Source organism: Borostomias antarcticus (assembly GCF_949987555.1).
Source record: "Borostomias antarcticus genome assembly, chromosome: 15".
NCBI classification, from domain to species: domain Eukaryota; kingdom Metazoa; phylum Chordata; class Actinopteri; order Stomiiformes; family Stomiidae; genus Borostomias; species Borostomias antarcticus.
Window position 1 is genome coordinate 9,141,234 of NC_140248.1, and position 16,486 is coordinate 9,157,719.

General features: G+C 44.8%; 1 protein-coding gene across 1 annotated transcript in view; it reads left to right on the forward strand.

Moving 5' to 3' along the window:
- Positions 1–8,956, forward strand: part of lhfpl7 (LHFPL tetraspan subfamily member 7) — a gene marked incomplete at both ends in the record, with an annotated part of 84,595 nt that extends 75,639 nt beyond the window's left edge. The window contains one exon of the mRNA XM_084449481.1: positions 8,730–8,956. Coding sequence (XP_084305607.1) covers positions 8,730–8,956 — 227 coding nt within the window. The remainder of the gene's footprint in view (positions 1–8,729) is intronic.
- Between the last annotated feature and the right edge of the window lie 7,530 nt (positions 8,957–16,486).

Below are 16,486 nucleotides of genomic sequence, written 5' to 3' on the forward strand. Positions count from 1 at the left end.
GTCAGTGAGTCTTGTTTCAATCATTTTTGAGCGCTGGACCAGTGCTGGTTTCATTCGATGAACCGATGATGATTTTGAATGCATTCATGTAAAGGATTCAAGACATAGCAGGGCAAGTTGATTCACTCACTCGTTGACATAGATCGTAGTTCTTGTAGTCCACTGTAGACTCTTTTCTGTAGGCTATAGGAAACTATTGCACTTTCTTTCTTTCTTTCTTTCTTTCTTTCTTTCTTTCTTTCTTTCTTTCTTTCTTTCTTTCTTTCTTTCTTTCTTTCTTTCTTTCGTTCGTGTCCTCGATGGCCACGCTCGCTCTCATGATAGCAGCTCCACTGGCCAATTTCATAGCCTTTCTAATCTCTCTCTTCAGTGCATTTCAATTTATTCTCTCTTTCCCTTCACTCACTCTTTATCTCCTTTCAACTGCCCCCAAGGTCAACAGGTTTTTCTCATTTAGCAGAGAGAGCAACAATCCACAGGATCACCTATGTGATCACACTTTAAAAAGCCAGTCCATATAGTCTCAGAGAGGCTAAATTCTAGCTCTGTTTAAATACATGTTTTGTCCATTCCAGTCCATTGTCCTTACTCTAATTGTCTGTCTAACCTCTTTGTTCTGAAACAAATTGAATTTTTCAAAGGAGCTTATTTGGTCTTAATTTTTTCAGTGAATTAAGGCAACTATTGTTCAGTCAATGCTCTCTCTCTCTCTCTCTCTCTCTCTCTCTCTCTCTCCTCTCTCTCTCTCTCCCCCTCCATCCTTTATTCCTTTCCCTTCAGTCTCTCGTTGGTAAGTCTCTTTGTAGTTTGTGGTCTGTGTGTTATTGACGTCTGTGCTGGTTCTTTCTTACAGGCTGTCTGTGTTTGTTACTACTTCCCACTGTTGTTTTTCCTCTAAGGAGCCTTGGCCTAAAAACATCTCATTCTTCTCCCACCTACACCTCAGAGACACACAATATCCCTCTCTTGTTTTTCTCATTAAGGAGCATTTTTACGAGGAGCAAGTGTGTTTTGGGTCGCTACTGAGTGCTCGATCACCTACTTCCAGACAAACATTTCTAGGGACTGAGGTGATTCAAGATTACCATTAGCATAATTTCCCAAAGGCACAGTGAGCTTAATGATCAACATGGCTGGCGCAGACCGCCTCACAGCTCATCACATTAAGAGCCGGTCCCTGCTGCTCTCCACCCACGTGTCCATCTCAGCTGACTACCTGAAACACGCTCCAGGACAACTCGCTACAGCACAGACGGTTTCATCATCCTCACACCGAGCCCTATCTCCCTCGGCGCAATGAGGCCGATATAGATAGTGAGAACCATACAGGCAGGCGTGTTTTATATACTATGGGTTTACTCAGTCACTGTAACGGTGCACAATCACACCAGCCTTCCTCCAGCGCGGCCAGATGATTGAATAGTACGGAAGATACACCACTCCTTTCTGCTCCGACAGCGCCCACAGAAGCATCTCAACACGTTTGTGTCCTCGCTGTCTGGGACGACATCTGGACACATTTGTGTTCTTGCTGTGTTCTTGCATCTAACATGGATGGACGGTCTGGCGCGACGCTACGAGAATCTCCTCCTCTCCACCGCCTCTTTTCAATTCCACACACGCTTAAGAGCTGTGATGTCATGGCGGCGGGTGGCCGCATCCCTTCTCTGTCTCCGCCAGTCAAACCAGACCATGGGAGGAGGAGGAGGACTTCAACCATAGCTAACACCATCTGCCTGGAGAGGGAAATGGAAAAATGTTCTGTGTGCAGGCAACGAAAAGCAATTTTCAGGGACGCCCATATCTCCTCTGCCACCCTCTCTGCCTTCATTATTGTGGTTTATGGTAGGAAATGATAGGAAATGACTTGACTGGAAAACACACACACACACACACATACACACACACACACACACACACACACACACACACACACACTTGCAATGACACACTGATTTAACAACACAGATTTAACCACCAACCTCTTTAGTCTATAATAAACACATACAGTAGCCTATAACTGTAACGACAGGCCACTTATTATTTTGCTTGATAATGACAATTGCGTTCATGCTGATGGTAATAAGCATGGAGACATGCACAGAGCAGGCCTGGGCCGGATCAAGCCAACTGTCCCGTTGCGTACGCACAGCATCTGTTAATCAAAGCTGAGGAGAAGAGAAGGTACTGTATACAACAGGAATAAGTAGAAGCAAAGCACCCTTAGAAAAAAACAACAACATTTTGATGTATGGCCATGAACCCACTACTGTAATTAAGCTATATTTCTCAGTATTTCCCGGGCTCATGGCATGTGTTTCATATCACTGCGTTTCATCACTGACAAACAACGCAGGCAAGATAAACCAATGAGTGCTGTGCTGGCAAATTAAGATTTATTATTTTACCCCCCTCACACACACACACACACACTTCCCCACATTTGCTCACAAATATTTGCCTAGAAACAGACACCACAAACTGTAAATCAGTGGGAGAGTATAAATAAGTCTTTCTCTTGGGCAGGGAGGAGAGACACAACACACTTCACGGTTATTCCTTCTAACTGCACACAGTAGCAGATGGAGACGATCCCATTTGGGACCAGAACGGAAAGTTCCTTCCAGACCGCTACTTTGGGGTAGTGACACAGTCAGATTCCAGTCACATCCTCTGTCCATAGAGACTGTCCCATGGATGGGAGGGGGGGGGGGTCCTCCCAGGGACCGGAGCCCCCCCCCCCAGGGATTAGAGCTGTCACAGGTCTGGAGGTCAGAGGAGATGAGCAGCATGACAACATAGGTCCTCATTTCCCTTCTCTGCCTATCTTTGATGCAAGTACAGGAGGGCTGAACGGGAGAGAGGGTCTGTCCAGTCAGATGCCTGATGAATATCCTAGTGTCCCTGTCCCCTTGTCAGTGTTGAAGTTAATCATGCTTTGCAGTGCTGTCAAGGCAGTTCCTGTCAACCCAGGGAAGCTAGAGGCTGTCTACCAATCCACTTTTCCCAGGAGCTTTCCTTCTATGACCTACTGCACTTGTGTCCTCCAGACTCACATCAGTGAGCCCACTCTGCTGTTTAGACAGGGTAGTAGACAGTTGTGTACATAGCTAGTCCTACCCTAGGAATAGATCCAGCAGCCTTGGGCCCAACACTGGGTGACAGTCAACATGAGAGTGGGTGCGGTGGTTAACAGACAGAGCCAGAGGGAGCAGACAGATCACACCGGCCCCATGCTCAGAGATTACACCGGCCCCATGCTTAGAGACCAGAGATTACACCGGCCCCATGCAGGCAGCCATCAATCTCTAAATTCAATCACACGGGGGAACTTTCCTCGGTGCTAACCGAGTTACGGCAGTCAGCGTTTGGAGCTAATAAAGTTTGATCCTGAGCAGAGATCTTGGCGCGCCGAACCTTGGGCTCCTAGAATGAGCTGCGGTTAAGGCGTATTGCCGTGCGTGGAGGAAATAGCGGACGGTCAGTTCCACACAGACTGGGGTCAGCCACTCCTTTCCACTGTCATGTTACCCCCCCCCCCCCCCCTCTGCGTTTAGACCACCGCAGTTCACCGGTGCGCTACAAACCACACCACTGATAAGATCACTTAAGCAAAATACTATGAGCTCATAGCATCTCTGATTGGTCAAAGGGTGAGCCTAACACAGTGTTATGTTTACAGCATGATCAATGGTGTATCTCACTGGGTCAGCCTCAGTGTGCGTGTGTGTGTGTGTGTGTGTGTGTGCGCTTCTAAATGGAGTGCCTAGCTGTGAGTTAATGCATCGTCACGCATGGCCGCCACCTTATCACACGCCTCACACTGGAGACAGGCCGAGGGGCCGACAGGCTCACCTGCAAACCTGTAGAGAAACGTACTGAATCTTTTACTCATTTAGACCGCTGTGTCGCTCAGCATCATCTCGCCCGGGGCTCAGCGTAGCTCCCTGGTTTATTGAGAACCCTCCGGGGATGAGAGGAGAGAGAACGCAGGCTGAAGCTACTCTCGTGTGGATCGGCCATCTTCTCGATTCTGTCCTTCTCGCTGTCTTTGCTGTAGAACTCTTCCTGTGCCATTTTTGCTGAAAGACAATGACTAGTTCTCTCTCTCTCTTGCGCTCTGTTTCCCCCCCCCCCTCTCTCTCTCTCTCTCTCTCTGTCTCTCTCACACACACACACACACACATACACACACACACACAATATCACCCATTTATGTTTGTTTTAGAAGACTGACTCCATGTACTGTAATGATCAAACAGCCTCTCCAGGCCTCACAGCTTTCTATAAAAACAGACTCAACCTGTATTATTGCTGCTGCGCTGCAGTCAAGGCCGGAGGAAGACAAATGAGAATGAAAAAATATCTCTAAAATCATGTCTCAAATCCACACAGCACAATGCCTGAGCAGGCATTAGCATGTTTATTCTGCATCACCAAGGGCTTGCACTCACAACCTTACCCATCAAGGGCAAGTCATGGTTTTGTTGAGCTACCTGCCATGTGAGAAGCTATAGATGGATTCACACTATGATTTACAGTAGGCAGTCACCAGGGTTGCATGCTGTGGCAACCCAGGGGAATACCACAAATACTCCAAATGGCAACGGAACACACAGAGACTGCTGGCAGTTTGGCCTTAGCTTAGCCTTTTAATAAAACATAACTTAAGTTCTACAAAAGAAAGTTATCAAACAATCTTAAAACACACAGGAGGCATGTGGTAGCTTCCAGCTGCCTCTTTCTCCAGAGCTCTTCTGGCCTGGGTTTGTCTATTGCTCACTGGGTACTTGCTCATTCCGCTCAGGTGTGCCAGCTCAGCTGTATCAGCCCAGGTGCAGCTCTCAACCCACAGCCTGAAGGGTGGGCACCCATTTTGGGTTGCCACAAAGTAAAGGCTTTCAAACTAGTATCAAACATTCTGCTATCATGACAAAATTCAAATAATTTGTGTTTATTTAGCGGCCCCTAATTATATGAAGCCTAGAATCTAGTGCACTTGGAAAAACACTCTACATCAAGCTATTTCTCAACAGATTGCTGGCCTGAGGGCACTTCAAAGCCAGCCAGAGTGCATATCTGCACATGCAAACAAGTAGCACTACTGTAAAAAGTCATGGACTGTTTTTCAGGCGTTTTAGGCTTCAAGGATGCATGCTGTCTATGCCGAACGAGTGCGAGCAGCTCAAGCCCTGTGGGCTCAAACAGCATGTTGTCGAGGACAGGAGGCATACTGTATTTGTTCGCTGGTGCTTTAGCATCATTAACTTCATGTTGACTGTGCTGTTGCTGTATTCAAATAGACAGTGATGAAGAAGCAGCAACAGGGATGTGGCTACTGAGACATATCGTCACCATTTGTCTCTGTTAGGCGTATAAGTAATACCCATTCCTTTATTCCTATTTATATGGGGGTAACAACGAAAACATCAGCAGTGATTCCTCACTGTTGGTATAATGGTAATTCCTCATCCATTCTGCAGTGGAGTTTCATCAATCTAGAGTTAGAGTGGATTGAGGCTTTGATACAGGTTGGGGGCGGGTTATCTTTTTAATTTAATTGATTTATTATTTAACCTTTATACCAGGGAAGTCCTGCTTAGATTGTGATCTCTCTTACAAAGGAACCTTGGCCAAGACAGCTGCAAAAGTAATGTACATCAAAGGACAACAGACTCTAGACAGTACTGTAGATGTCCACTACTCTTTGAGCAAAATGTCTTCAATCGCTCAGCCATGCTTTTAATATAACGCGTACACACTGCAGCTTATAGAGGGTGCCAAACAGTACCTTCCTTTGTCTGTGTGTGTGTGTGTGTGTGGACACTGAAAATGAGCTGTGGACTCACTAGCCTCTGGCTGACCTATACTCTCTTCCATTATTCTACCCGATGTACTCCCTGCTCAGCAGTCTCACCTGATTAGTGTTAGATAATCACTCCCTCCACACCTGTCCACCGGCTACTACAAATCCCCCACAATGCATTGTGTTGAGGAGGCCAGGAAACCCAGTAAACTGTAGCTAATGGGAAGCAGGAAGGAGCCTGCAGAAGCGCTGAATGCATTTTACTGCCCTGCGGCTATTGTTCAGACAGCTCTTTAAACTCCCTGTAATTGCATTTTAACTGCACTTCCTCATGGCTAACTGCCTTTATTAGTGCTGTACCTGTCACCCAAGTGTGTCTTAGAGTCCCACCCGTCCTAATAGATGGTCATTGGTTAGCCAGCCAGAGACGGCCATCTGAACAACTACCGTTGTTTTAGATAGGCTAATGCTTGGTGCTCTGCCGATCTTAGGCGCAGCATACGGTATTTGAATCAGCCCAGTGACCGATTGACCCTCATTACCCACTGTGTTTACATTTTGCTGTTTAGCTAGCGACCAGCCACTGAGGAAACTCTGTATGCGCACTCTGTACTCTGTATGCGCACTCTGAACTCTGTATGCCACCCCCCCCCCCCCCCCCCTCAGAACAACTTGACTTTGCCCCCTTTTTACAGTATAACCAGGCCTCCATTATCTCACTGTGACCTGTCAATCGAACACGGGGAATTCAGTTTGCCATATCAGGCGAGAGCAGCGCACTCTCCGGGGGTAGGCCCGTAATGAACGCTGTAAGGTTACTAGAAGCAGTTTCACTGCATGCCATCATCGTGTCATCTGTCACCACAGCATCCATCACCAAAGGATTAGACTGACTTACAGTAGAAGCCTCTATATTCATGAGATTAAGTCCATATTCATGATCCTCACTCTCCTCATGCGCCATTTTCATCGTTAACTGTAGGCTACTCAAGGTTGGACACGGAAAAACACCAACACAAATACAAGTGTTCCTAGAGCATTATCTACATACAGTATGTAGGCCTACAGTATTTATAACATATCATCAAGCAAATAAAATCCAAAACAGTAAGTGAGGTTGAATGGAGTTCTTCTGGATCCATGTGGAATTTGTATCTCCCAGCCTATGCTGTATGACTTCCCTGTAGACCTGTGTGTTCTTGATAACTCCATTCCCAGTAGCAGAGCTATGCGTTTTGCAGATACCCTATCAACCTGAAGCACAGCGCTTATCTGATCCAGACAACAATTGCCCCTGTGTAGCCGACCACGCTGGCCTGCTCCCGACCACGCATGAAGCCTGCCTGCTCTCCCACCACATGTCCAAGGCATCGGCAGCGATTATTCAGAATCACGCTGAGCTGTTCGTTATTTATCCATTTGGTGAAAGACTTGTCTGTGTGTGTTCTGTCGTTGTTACCCCAGCATGGGAGGGAAGAGGCTTGCAAGGAAAGCCGGGCACTGTGTCTTTGTGCACCTTCCACAAAGCCAGTGATAGTTTGATAGAGAAGGTCATTAAAGTGCCATTAGCGAGCGTGTGTTGTGGCGCCGGGCCCCTGCAGATAAACATGGCTCATACTGAGAGGAGGAGGAAGAGGAGGAGGAGGAAGAGGAGGAGGAAGAGGAGAAGGAAGAGGGGGTAAATGAAATGAGGTGGTGCTGGGACATGCTGGTCTAAGCATCTGCTCGTACTGTAGCCCTCTCATTTTAGTTCTTCTCTCCTACTCTCTCTCTCTGTGTCTCTCTGTCTGCCTCTATCTCTCTCTCTCTCCCTCTCTCTATCTCTCTCTCTCTCTCTCTCTCTCTCTCTCTCTCACCCTACTCACCAGGCAGTCCCTCCCAGACAGCTTGGACTCTAAAGGAAAACTTTGAAATCCCCTGAGTTGAATTTTAATTGTGTGTAGCTTCCCTCCAGCGTTATAAAAGCGCGCCGTGTTACAGCACAGCAGTCTTCTACTTGATGCTCGCGTCCTCGTCTCTCACTCCGACTGTTACTGTACATTCCCCATCACTCTGTCCTTGAATCTAGGAATGTGAAGAGGAAGTCTTGTGAAATCAAAAAACTTTCAAGAATGCCTCTTTCTCTTTCTTTAATGTGTGTTTATACAGTAGACCACTGCAGACAGCTCACTACCCAAGTCCATATTTAATAATTAAAATTTTTCTCCTAAAAAGACAACCCCGTATTCCAATGGGAATCTAACATTTTCTTCAAGTCAGAGCAGTAATCATACTCAGTGGATAGCGGTTTGGCAGCGCTACTTGGCAGAGTTGACTCAATTTGTAAAAGTGAGCCACTGGCTGACTGCACGGCCACTGAAGATGTGATAGTGCCTCAGGAAGCTGAACGCTGCTGAAGCGCCTAGCAGCCTCTTTTCATGTCGTCGTCAGTTTGGAACGAAAACCCAAGGACTTTTTGGAGACTAATGGATTTTTGGAGACATTATTCACTGTGCATTCGCCTGACCTGTCAATCAAAGGCCATCAATGCTCCTTTTTAATGCATAAAAAGCCTTTTCCTCCATCACTGCCTGACTTTGGAGACTATCTGGACAGTGATTTATTTTCGTTAGAGCCATTCAGTGAGCGACTGTAGATAGTGCCAGAGAGGCCTTTCAATAACACTCCTGACCATCATGTCTTTGGATTGACAGGTTGCAATGTAGAACCTCCTCTGCCACCAAGTGGCTGTTTATAAACACAGCAGGGAAAGTCAGGGTTCTGAGAGCAGTGAGACACTTTCCTCTACAGTAGATTTGCACGGTTGCTGTTGGGTTTGGCTCAGTTGGATGTACTGTACAGTAATTATGCTCTTGTAAGTGTGTACAGTTTATATATACATATGTGTTTGGTAGTAAACCGAGTCTCTCTGTCTTTCCCTTAGTGGTCATCATGGGCTCTGGACTGCTGGTGTATCCCTTCGGCCTCAACTCCACCCTGGTGAGGTCCTTCTGTGGGGACTCGGACATCTATAGTGCCGGGGAGTGTCAGATCGGCTGGGGCTACATGCTGGCCATCGTGGGGGTCATGCTCACCCTCTTCCTGCCCTTCTTTGCCAAATACGCACCCAAGGAGCATCTGTCTCCCACCCCCCTGCCCACCCTCTTATAGTGCAACGTCAGACCCCTGGTTGTTAGTGGCCTCTACCACTCTGCCCCTTCCTCTCCCCGTGTGATGTCACAAACAGGTCCCTGCAATCCTCTTTTCTATTGGATGCCATTTGAAAAGCCCTTCCCCATAATGTACCGGACTGTAGACAATGTGGACAGCTTCAGTGTGCCATCTTTCATCTTGCTAAGGTTCCCTCTTTGATCTGACTTCATTCAATGGAACAGTTTTTTTAATTTATATTATGAATAGCATCCAACGTTGAATTCACTACTGTTACTGTATGTAGTTTCACTCGAATATCACCCTAAAGGTAATTTTGTGAACATTTTCCTGATTCGAATTTGCTATTGAAACAAACATATACACAAGGACTAATAACCAACTCTGCTCAGATGATATGACCAGAGTCACAGTGCATAAACATTCCTACCAGAGCTACAGTACATAGTCAGGACACGTTATAAAGACATAGAGTGGTTCAGGATTATGCCTATGATCTGGGTCTGTTGTGATGTTCTAAGGGAGGGTAGTGGTCAGTAAGAAAACATTCCAGGATAGTCAGGGAGTTGTTTGCATGAAAGAAGTGGGACAAGAAGAATCCTCGAGACGAAGGACAGTATGAGATTAACCAATGAGACATGAGATTTATTTTTCTGAAGGACTTGACATGTTTCCACTAATGTCCTTCGATGGGTTGATGCTGGTTCGAGGATCATTCAAGACAACAGTAAAACCACCTGACATCTACAAAATAAGGGTCAAGGTGGACTCGCATCCCAACGGTGAGCACAGCGAAGTGTTCTCCTGAGTTTGGATTGTAGATATTATGTTCTTGACACATTGGACTTTCAACGTAGCCTCAAATGGTGGTGTGGCTATGAGGATGCCATACAGTGAGCCCTGGAGGCATGTAATCTGACTTGATGATGGCTTCAGAGAATGGAATTCTTGTTACGACAGAATGAACCATCAGACACTAACAATGCCAGTGAAAGGGTTGCTGACATGTTTGTCAAGAGTGTGTGATCAGTCAAGGAGAATTTGTACCATACATAGAGCATTTGACCTGCCTTCAAGACTACATGTATCTTCTCTTTTCCCAACAAGGGAGTGCATCATAAAATAATTGTGAACAGATAAAGTTTCAAAGCAATGTGGAAATTTGATGTTGGGATGATATTGCATCCTTGTGTCAATCTTTACCAGAATTCTTAGTGTTAATATGATTGTCTTGTCATTTTTTGGTGTCTACACCGGTAAAACTATATACACTAATTCAGGACTACATTACATCAGGCATTAGGCAAGGAGCTAATATAGCATTATAGAATGCGGAATAAGTTGGGCTTAGTTAATAGTAAACAGTTGATTTAGATGAGAAAATTGGATCTCACCATACCAACTTGTGCCTTTTAAGATTTAACCAAGACAAGTAACTTAACTTCAGTACAATTTTCAGGTTACCATCTACAGTACATCTGCTAAAAACTGTGGCAATTGTTATGTAAACAGTTATTTTGTTCTTTTCCCTGTAACTTTTCTGTACTTATTTGAAGTTGTGCTTCTGTACATGGTATGATCTCATTGAACTCTGAAAAATGTTCTGGAAGAAAAAAGTCTGATGTCTTCTAATGCCCAAATGCAATGCTGGCAGAGAACTACTTGTGTTTAATTATGGCCTGACACATTTGCCAATTATTCATAAGAGGTAAATCACTTTAATCACAAAATTAAAAGGTTGTGACATGCCGCCTACTCATTTATTCCTGACATTCCTACATTATATGATTAAGGATTTGAGTGGCAAATTTTGATCTTGACCTGCAGTTATCAGTGTTGAGTTGACACATTTTCTTGGTAATATGTGAGGCATGGCTAAAAATAATTACCTCCAGAGATAAGCTAATAGCTTAGAGTGTTTTTCCCATCCCGTTCCTCCTAAGAGATCCCCTCTATGCTGCCAATGAATCTAGGGGCTTTTTCCAAGCCATGTTTCTGTGTAAGTCCAGATGATGGGTTGAATTTCTTTCAAAATTGCCAAAATGATTCTCACTAAAAGTGAAAAGTCCAGCAATCGGAAATTCTTGTATGTATGCTTTTTGAAAACGTGAGACGGAAAGAAATATTAGTATTGTATTGGACCTCATACTGTGCTTGATTGTGGGAATTACTGGGGCTTCTGCAACAGACTTGCTCCCCAACATGTGGAACCATTGTGTGTCAAGTCTCAGCACTGGTGAAACTGGTGTTTTTTGTAGAGTAGAAGTATTGTTTTTTCCATTGTGATGTGTTGGTTGTAAATAAACTATTAATTGTATGTGCGTTCACTTTCCATTCTTAACTTACACCTTTTTCAAAAGATATATTTTGAGATATTACCTCACCAATGTGTTTTACCTGAAACTACCCTCTTAACAATGTTTGCTGTTGTGTGAATTTCCTTTGTAATAAAATATTTCATAAATGAAGATGTAAATTTTATTTTTCGTTGAAATGAGTCAGACGCAAAGTTATGTTAGCACTCAAACAGTTTCACATATAAATATGAAATATTAACCTTAACTTTGAATACTCCAATACAAAAAAATCCTTACATTTGTTTCTTGTAAGAAACATATAGATGACACCCTATCCAGGTAAACCAAGAAGCCGAGACTTCATGAAACCATTTTCTTCTACAAAGTTAACTGGGACTATTAGTACCAACAGTACTAAGGACTTTTGCTGTACATCACTGCTGAAAGAAGCCCCATCACACTTCACTGAGAGACTTAACCAGTTCCCTCATCTCTGTGTCGGAGGCTTTAACAGCCTCCTGGCTGTTCCTCTGCTCTGAGGGCAGCGCCGCCCTGACAGACACACAGGTGAGAAGGTCTCTCCTGCCGTCGTAGTTCCCCACACAGCGGTGCACCTGGCCTCGGATCAGCCTGGGCAGCTCCACTTCCTGGTAGAGACCAAGCAGGTTGTGTCTCAGACTAAATAAACCTCATTTACAATACATCTGACCTGAACTGTGTGTGTGTCCCATGCACAGCCGCATGTCAATTCCTCCCAAGGTGCAGGCGATTGCAGGAAGCAACATGTTCATAGAGAATATGGTATCTACAGTACACCGCACACTAACACGTCTTCAGATTGACCTCTTTTTAAAAATGCTTTTAAAAAATCAAGTTGATCATGCAGACCACTGCTCCACCCGGCTGGATCTTTGCTAAGGTGCTGGGAATAAAAATGAATCCAAAAAAGATTTCAGCACACTTAGAGCCATGCAGCGTTTCACATTACTGTGCTGAGCTTTCACTCTGTCAGACTTGCATCAGAGCATACAACGAAAGCTCATGAGCGTTAGTTAAGCTTTAGAAGAAATTCTTTTAAGAAGAAATTATTTAAAAAACAGGTCAGTCTGAAGACATTGAAGTGTGCAGTAGGGCGTCTATATTCTTTATGTACATACATGTACCTACTTCTTCACCCTTTTACTTACGTTTTCATAGAAGACACACTGCACAACCTCTTTCCCATCTCTCATGAGGAAGTCCTTGGCTCCGTGGGATCCCATTGTGACCGCAGAGTCAAGAATAGCTGAGAAAAGCCCATCACACCGAGGTAATTAAAGCACTGTATATGCCAGAGTCACGTGAGTGCACCTACAGTACCATAAAACTACTCACCAAAGGTCTCAAACAGGTAAGGTGCTCTGTCCTTGAACTGGCTCCAGTGTCTCATACCACCTATGACTGCAGTCAGGATCCGGAGAGAGTTCTCGGTTGCTGGTTTCACCTGGAACGCAGGTGTCGTCTTCCCAAGACAGAAACCAAGAGTGCGTTAATGACTTGACTGTATAAATGACTTGTTAAACCTTCGTTTAATAAACATACAGTGTGTTACAGTTTGCACAGCTTTTTTTTTCTTTGTACCTGACTCTGAGAGACAGCCTGGTTTTTCTTCTCAACAGACTGTCTCGGTGGTCCAGTGCTGCTGCTGGTTTTAAACGTCCAGGTGTTGTTTTGTTGCTGAGGTCCAGGAGAGGGTCTGCTAGGTGGAGGGGCTCGAGTCTGTTGGGACTGGAGAGGCACCGGCGTATGGGCTTGTGTAAACACTGACTGCTGGCCAATCGGAGAGTACCTGCTGGCGGCCACACGCTGCCTCTGGTTACTATGAGCACTGCTGCAGGGGGGGGCAGAGCCGCTCTGTCTGGGGCTCATGGGGACTCTAGAGTCCGGCCTTGCTGTCACGTTGTGCTGTCCCATCTGTGAACTGATGACACATCACAGCCACAACAAATTAACCAAATTAGCAGTTCCTCGGGGTCACATACCGCCTCTAAACAAATATGATGTGTGAGTAATTAAAGTGATATAAAGGTGCCGAAGCCTATGTAGTGTACCTTGTGTTGCCGGGTTTGTATGGATGTGGCAGACATGTGTAGCCTCTCCCCACAGGAGCCGGTGCAGGTCGGCTGCTGGGGTACTGAGACAGCTGGTGGGACTGTGGGTTCACTTGTCTGTTCCACTGGCTGCCCTCAGCAGCGGGAGCAGGACATCTTGGTGCTTGATTTTGGTATCCAGTGTTGCCTGAGGAAAGGTAAAACATATATGTTCAATTATTAGAGTCAGGCCCAATCAAGGCACAGATACACTTTCTTCTTTGAGTGTAGCGCCATCTAGTGGCTGAAAACAAACACGATCATCCCACCTGTGCTGCTGGATGAAGCAGGGCTCTGAGTGGACATGTATTCATGGCTGGAGCTAAATTCATTGTCTGTAGGATTCGATGTCAAGGGTAATCTGCTTCTTTTCTTCTGGTTAAACAGCGGCACAGAGAGACACCCTAGTAGATGAAGAAAACGTTACAGCTCCCATTGTATCTAGCTAGTTAAATAGACGTATAACTAGGCTACACAAGACTAGCTCTGGTCCAGGGCGTTCTAGAGGCGGGAGCTCGCTAACACCCTGTCAGGAACCATACATTTATCCATTCACTTTTTTCACTCAGTCTGGTCTTCAGTATCTAGATATTATTTCATTCATCATTTTATGAAAGATAGTCTATGCTTATTTATAAGTAAAGACAGTTGATTTATAAGAACAATGAATGGAGGTGTAGATAAAAACTAGATTTAAAAAAAAACTAACCCTAAAAGTTCAACATTTTAAAGAACTCAAATAACTTAACTAAAAGCATGTGGTTTTGAGTGCTGATTCAAAAGTTTCGAAGGTTAGGCTGCTTTTAAGATCGACAGGGAGCTGGTCCAGAGATGCCAGCATATAGTGATTAAAGGCTGCTTTTAAGATCGACAAGGAGCTGGTCCAGGGTCCACTAAAGGCTGCCTCACCAGGTTTAGCCCTGGGCACTACTAGCAGCCCACTCCCACTTGACCTGAGAGGCCTGGCAGGAGACATGTTACTCCTTTAACATGTCTGTAGTGTATTTTGGTCCTACTATATGCATCTAACACATAAATGATAAACTCCATATCTGGTATCTGCATCTGTTCACATTTTCCTCCGACACCATCGGCCTGGACTTATCTCCATACTTTGTTCTGTCACAGAAACCTTCAAATGCCAGGCTGTGAGTGTTGTCATTGCTAACCAGCATGTTTATTAGCATAAAGGTTTCAGCTTTTATCTTTAGATGACCAAGATGACCAGTCATTCACCTTCATTCATTTTTTAGACTCATTTGGATGCTTTTGGATTCATTGTCAATGCGGGAAATTGAAATGGCTATATCTCAACGAGGGAAGGTCACATAGACACAGGGCTTGGACTGGCATAAATCTCTTGCTTCATGTGCAATACAGAGCCACAAAATGCATTAACGGGTGGAGGTCTGTGCTCTCCAAGCACCATTTATAGTTTTGTATGGCATAATATTAATGACCTTATTTCCCATCAGAGATAAATAAAGTTCATATTCCCAGCATCCTGACTGGGAATATCACCACCTAGTATGGGAACAGCAGCTCTCAGGATCGCAAGGCCCTAGAGAGAGTGGTAGTCAGCTGACCGTACCTTGTCCACTCCCCCACCACGGGGACATCTACACCAGAAGATGCAAGACCAAGGCCAACAGGATACTGAAAGACCCCAGCCACCCAGGAAATGAACTGTTCTCTCTGCTACGGTCAGGGAAGAGATACCGCACTCACATGGTGAGCACAGAGGCTCAGGAAGCCATTTGGCACCTGAAAGACTATCTAGAACATTTGGTGTACATAACGACATGCAAATGTTAATATACCCCCCCGGGAATATTAATTATAGCTACAGCATGTACATACAGTAACCCACCCATTCATTTATTCATTATATCCATATATAGCATGTACATAATCCATCCAGATTTAGAAGTTATCTTACCCCTATCTGTATACTGTATAGAAATATATTCTGCATATAAATTTATTGACTTATTGTGCAATTTGTAAATTCAGTATTGAAGTTATCTGTATTGAGCATAATCTTGGAGCCGGCAGCAATATTTCACTGTCACTGTAAATGTACATTACAGGTGACAAATAAAGAAATCTTGAATCTCATTCATCCACATCCATCCATCCAGGCTGCGTGATCCTGATTACGGGATCTCACATTCTATGGTGGAGTTGGATCCCAAAGCCAGGGTAGTGGATATGTGCTATTGCTATACAAGTACAAAAAAGTGTTTTTTATATCAAATGTGGGGGGCTGAAAGTCAAGCCACTTCGGTGAAAAGGCTTTCATCGTTCGAAAACAGTCTTCACTTTGGTGAGAAACGAAAATATTATCTGTAGATGCTAAAGAGCAGACAGTGAGAAAGTGAATGAAGAAATTAATAGTTCCAGGGCGTTAGAAAGCTCCCGCCTGATCCTGGATCACAGCTACCGTGCATTGGCCGACTGGTGTCAACTGTTTTTTGTTGTTGTAGGAAAGCCATAGCTAACTCTACAAACCTGCTGTGGGTCTGGTCTGGCTTTGATTTCTCTTCATATTCCGGTCTTCAGTCAGTCAGAGCAATCTAATATACAAAGTTAACTGTTAAGCAAGTCAATAAAAAATAATTACATACTAGCTACCACCACAGCTCATTCTGCACTGCTAGCTAGAGCTGCTGGGCTAACGTTACAGATCATCATCAGCTAGCTCACAGATAGCTAAGATACCTGCTACCTAACTAAAGCACCCACCACATCACTTCACAAACATCCAGTCAAGTCAGCTAAATAATCGGTTTCCGTTTTACCTGTGCCTTTGCTAGACATTTAGTAAGCTAGCTTAGTCGCTTCCCCGACCTGAAGCCTTGTTGACTGAGCGGCCTGTCTGAGCGGCGGTTTAACTAGCCCCACGTGACTTATGGCGCGTTCCAGGCACCCGTAACTCGTGTTTTTCTGACCTGCTACACGTGAAAATGCTCTGGAATGGCAGTCAAACCCGTAACTTCCCACCCGGCAACTGGGAGTACATCGATCTGTACGAGTTCACGGGTGGGAAGTTACGGGTTTGACTGCCATTCCAGAGCATTTTCACGTGTATGAGGTCGGAAAAA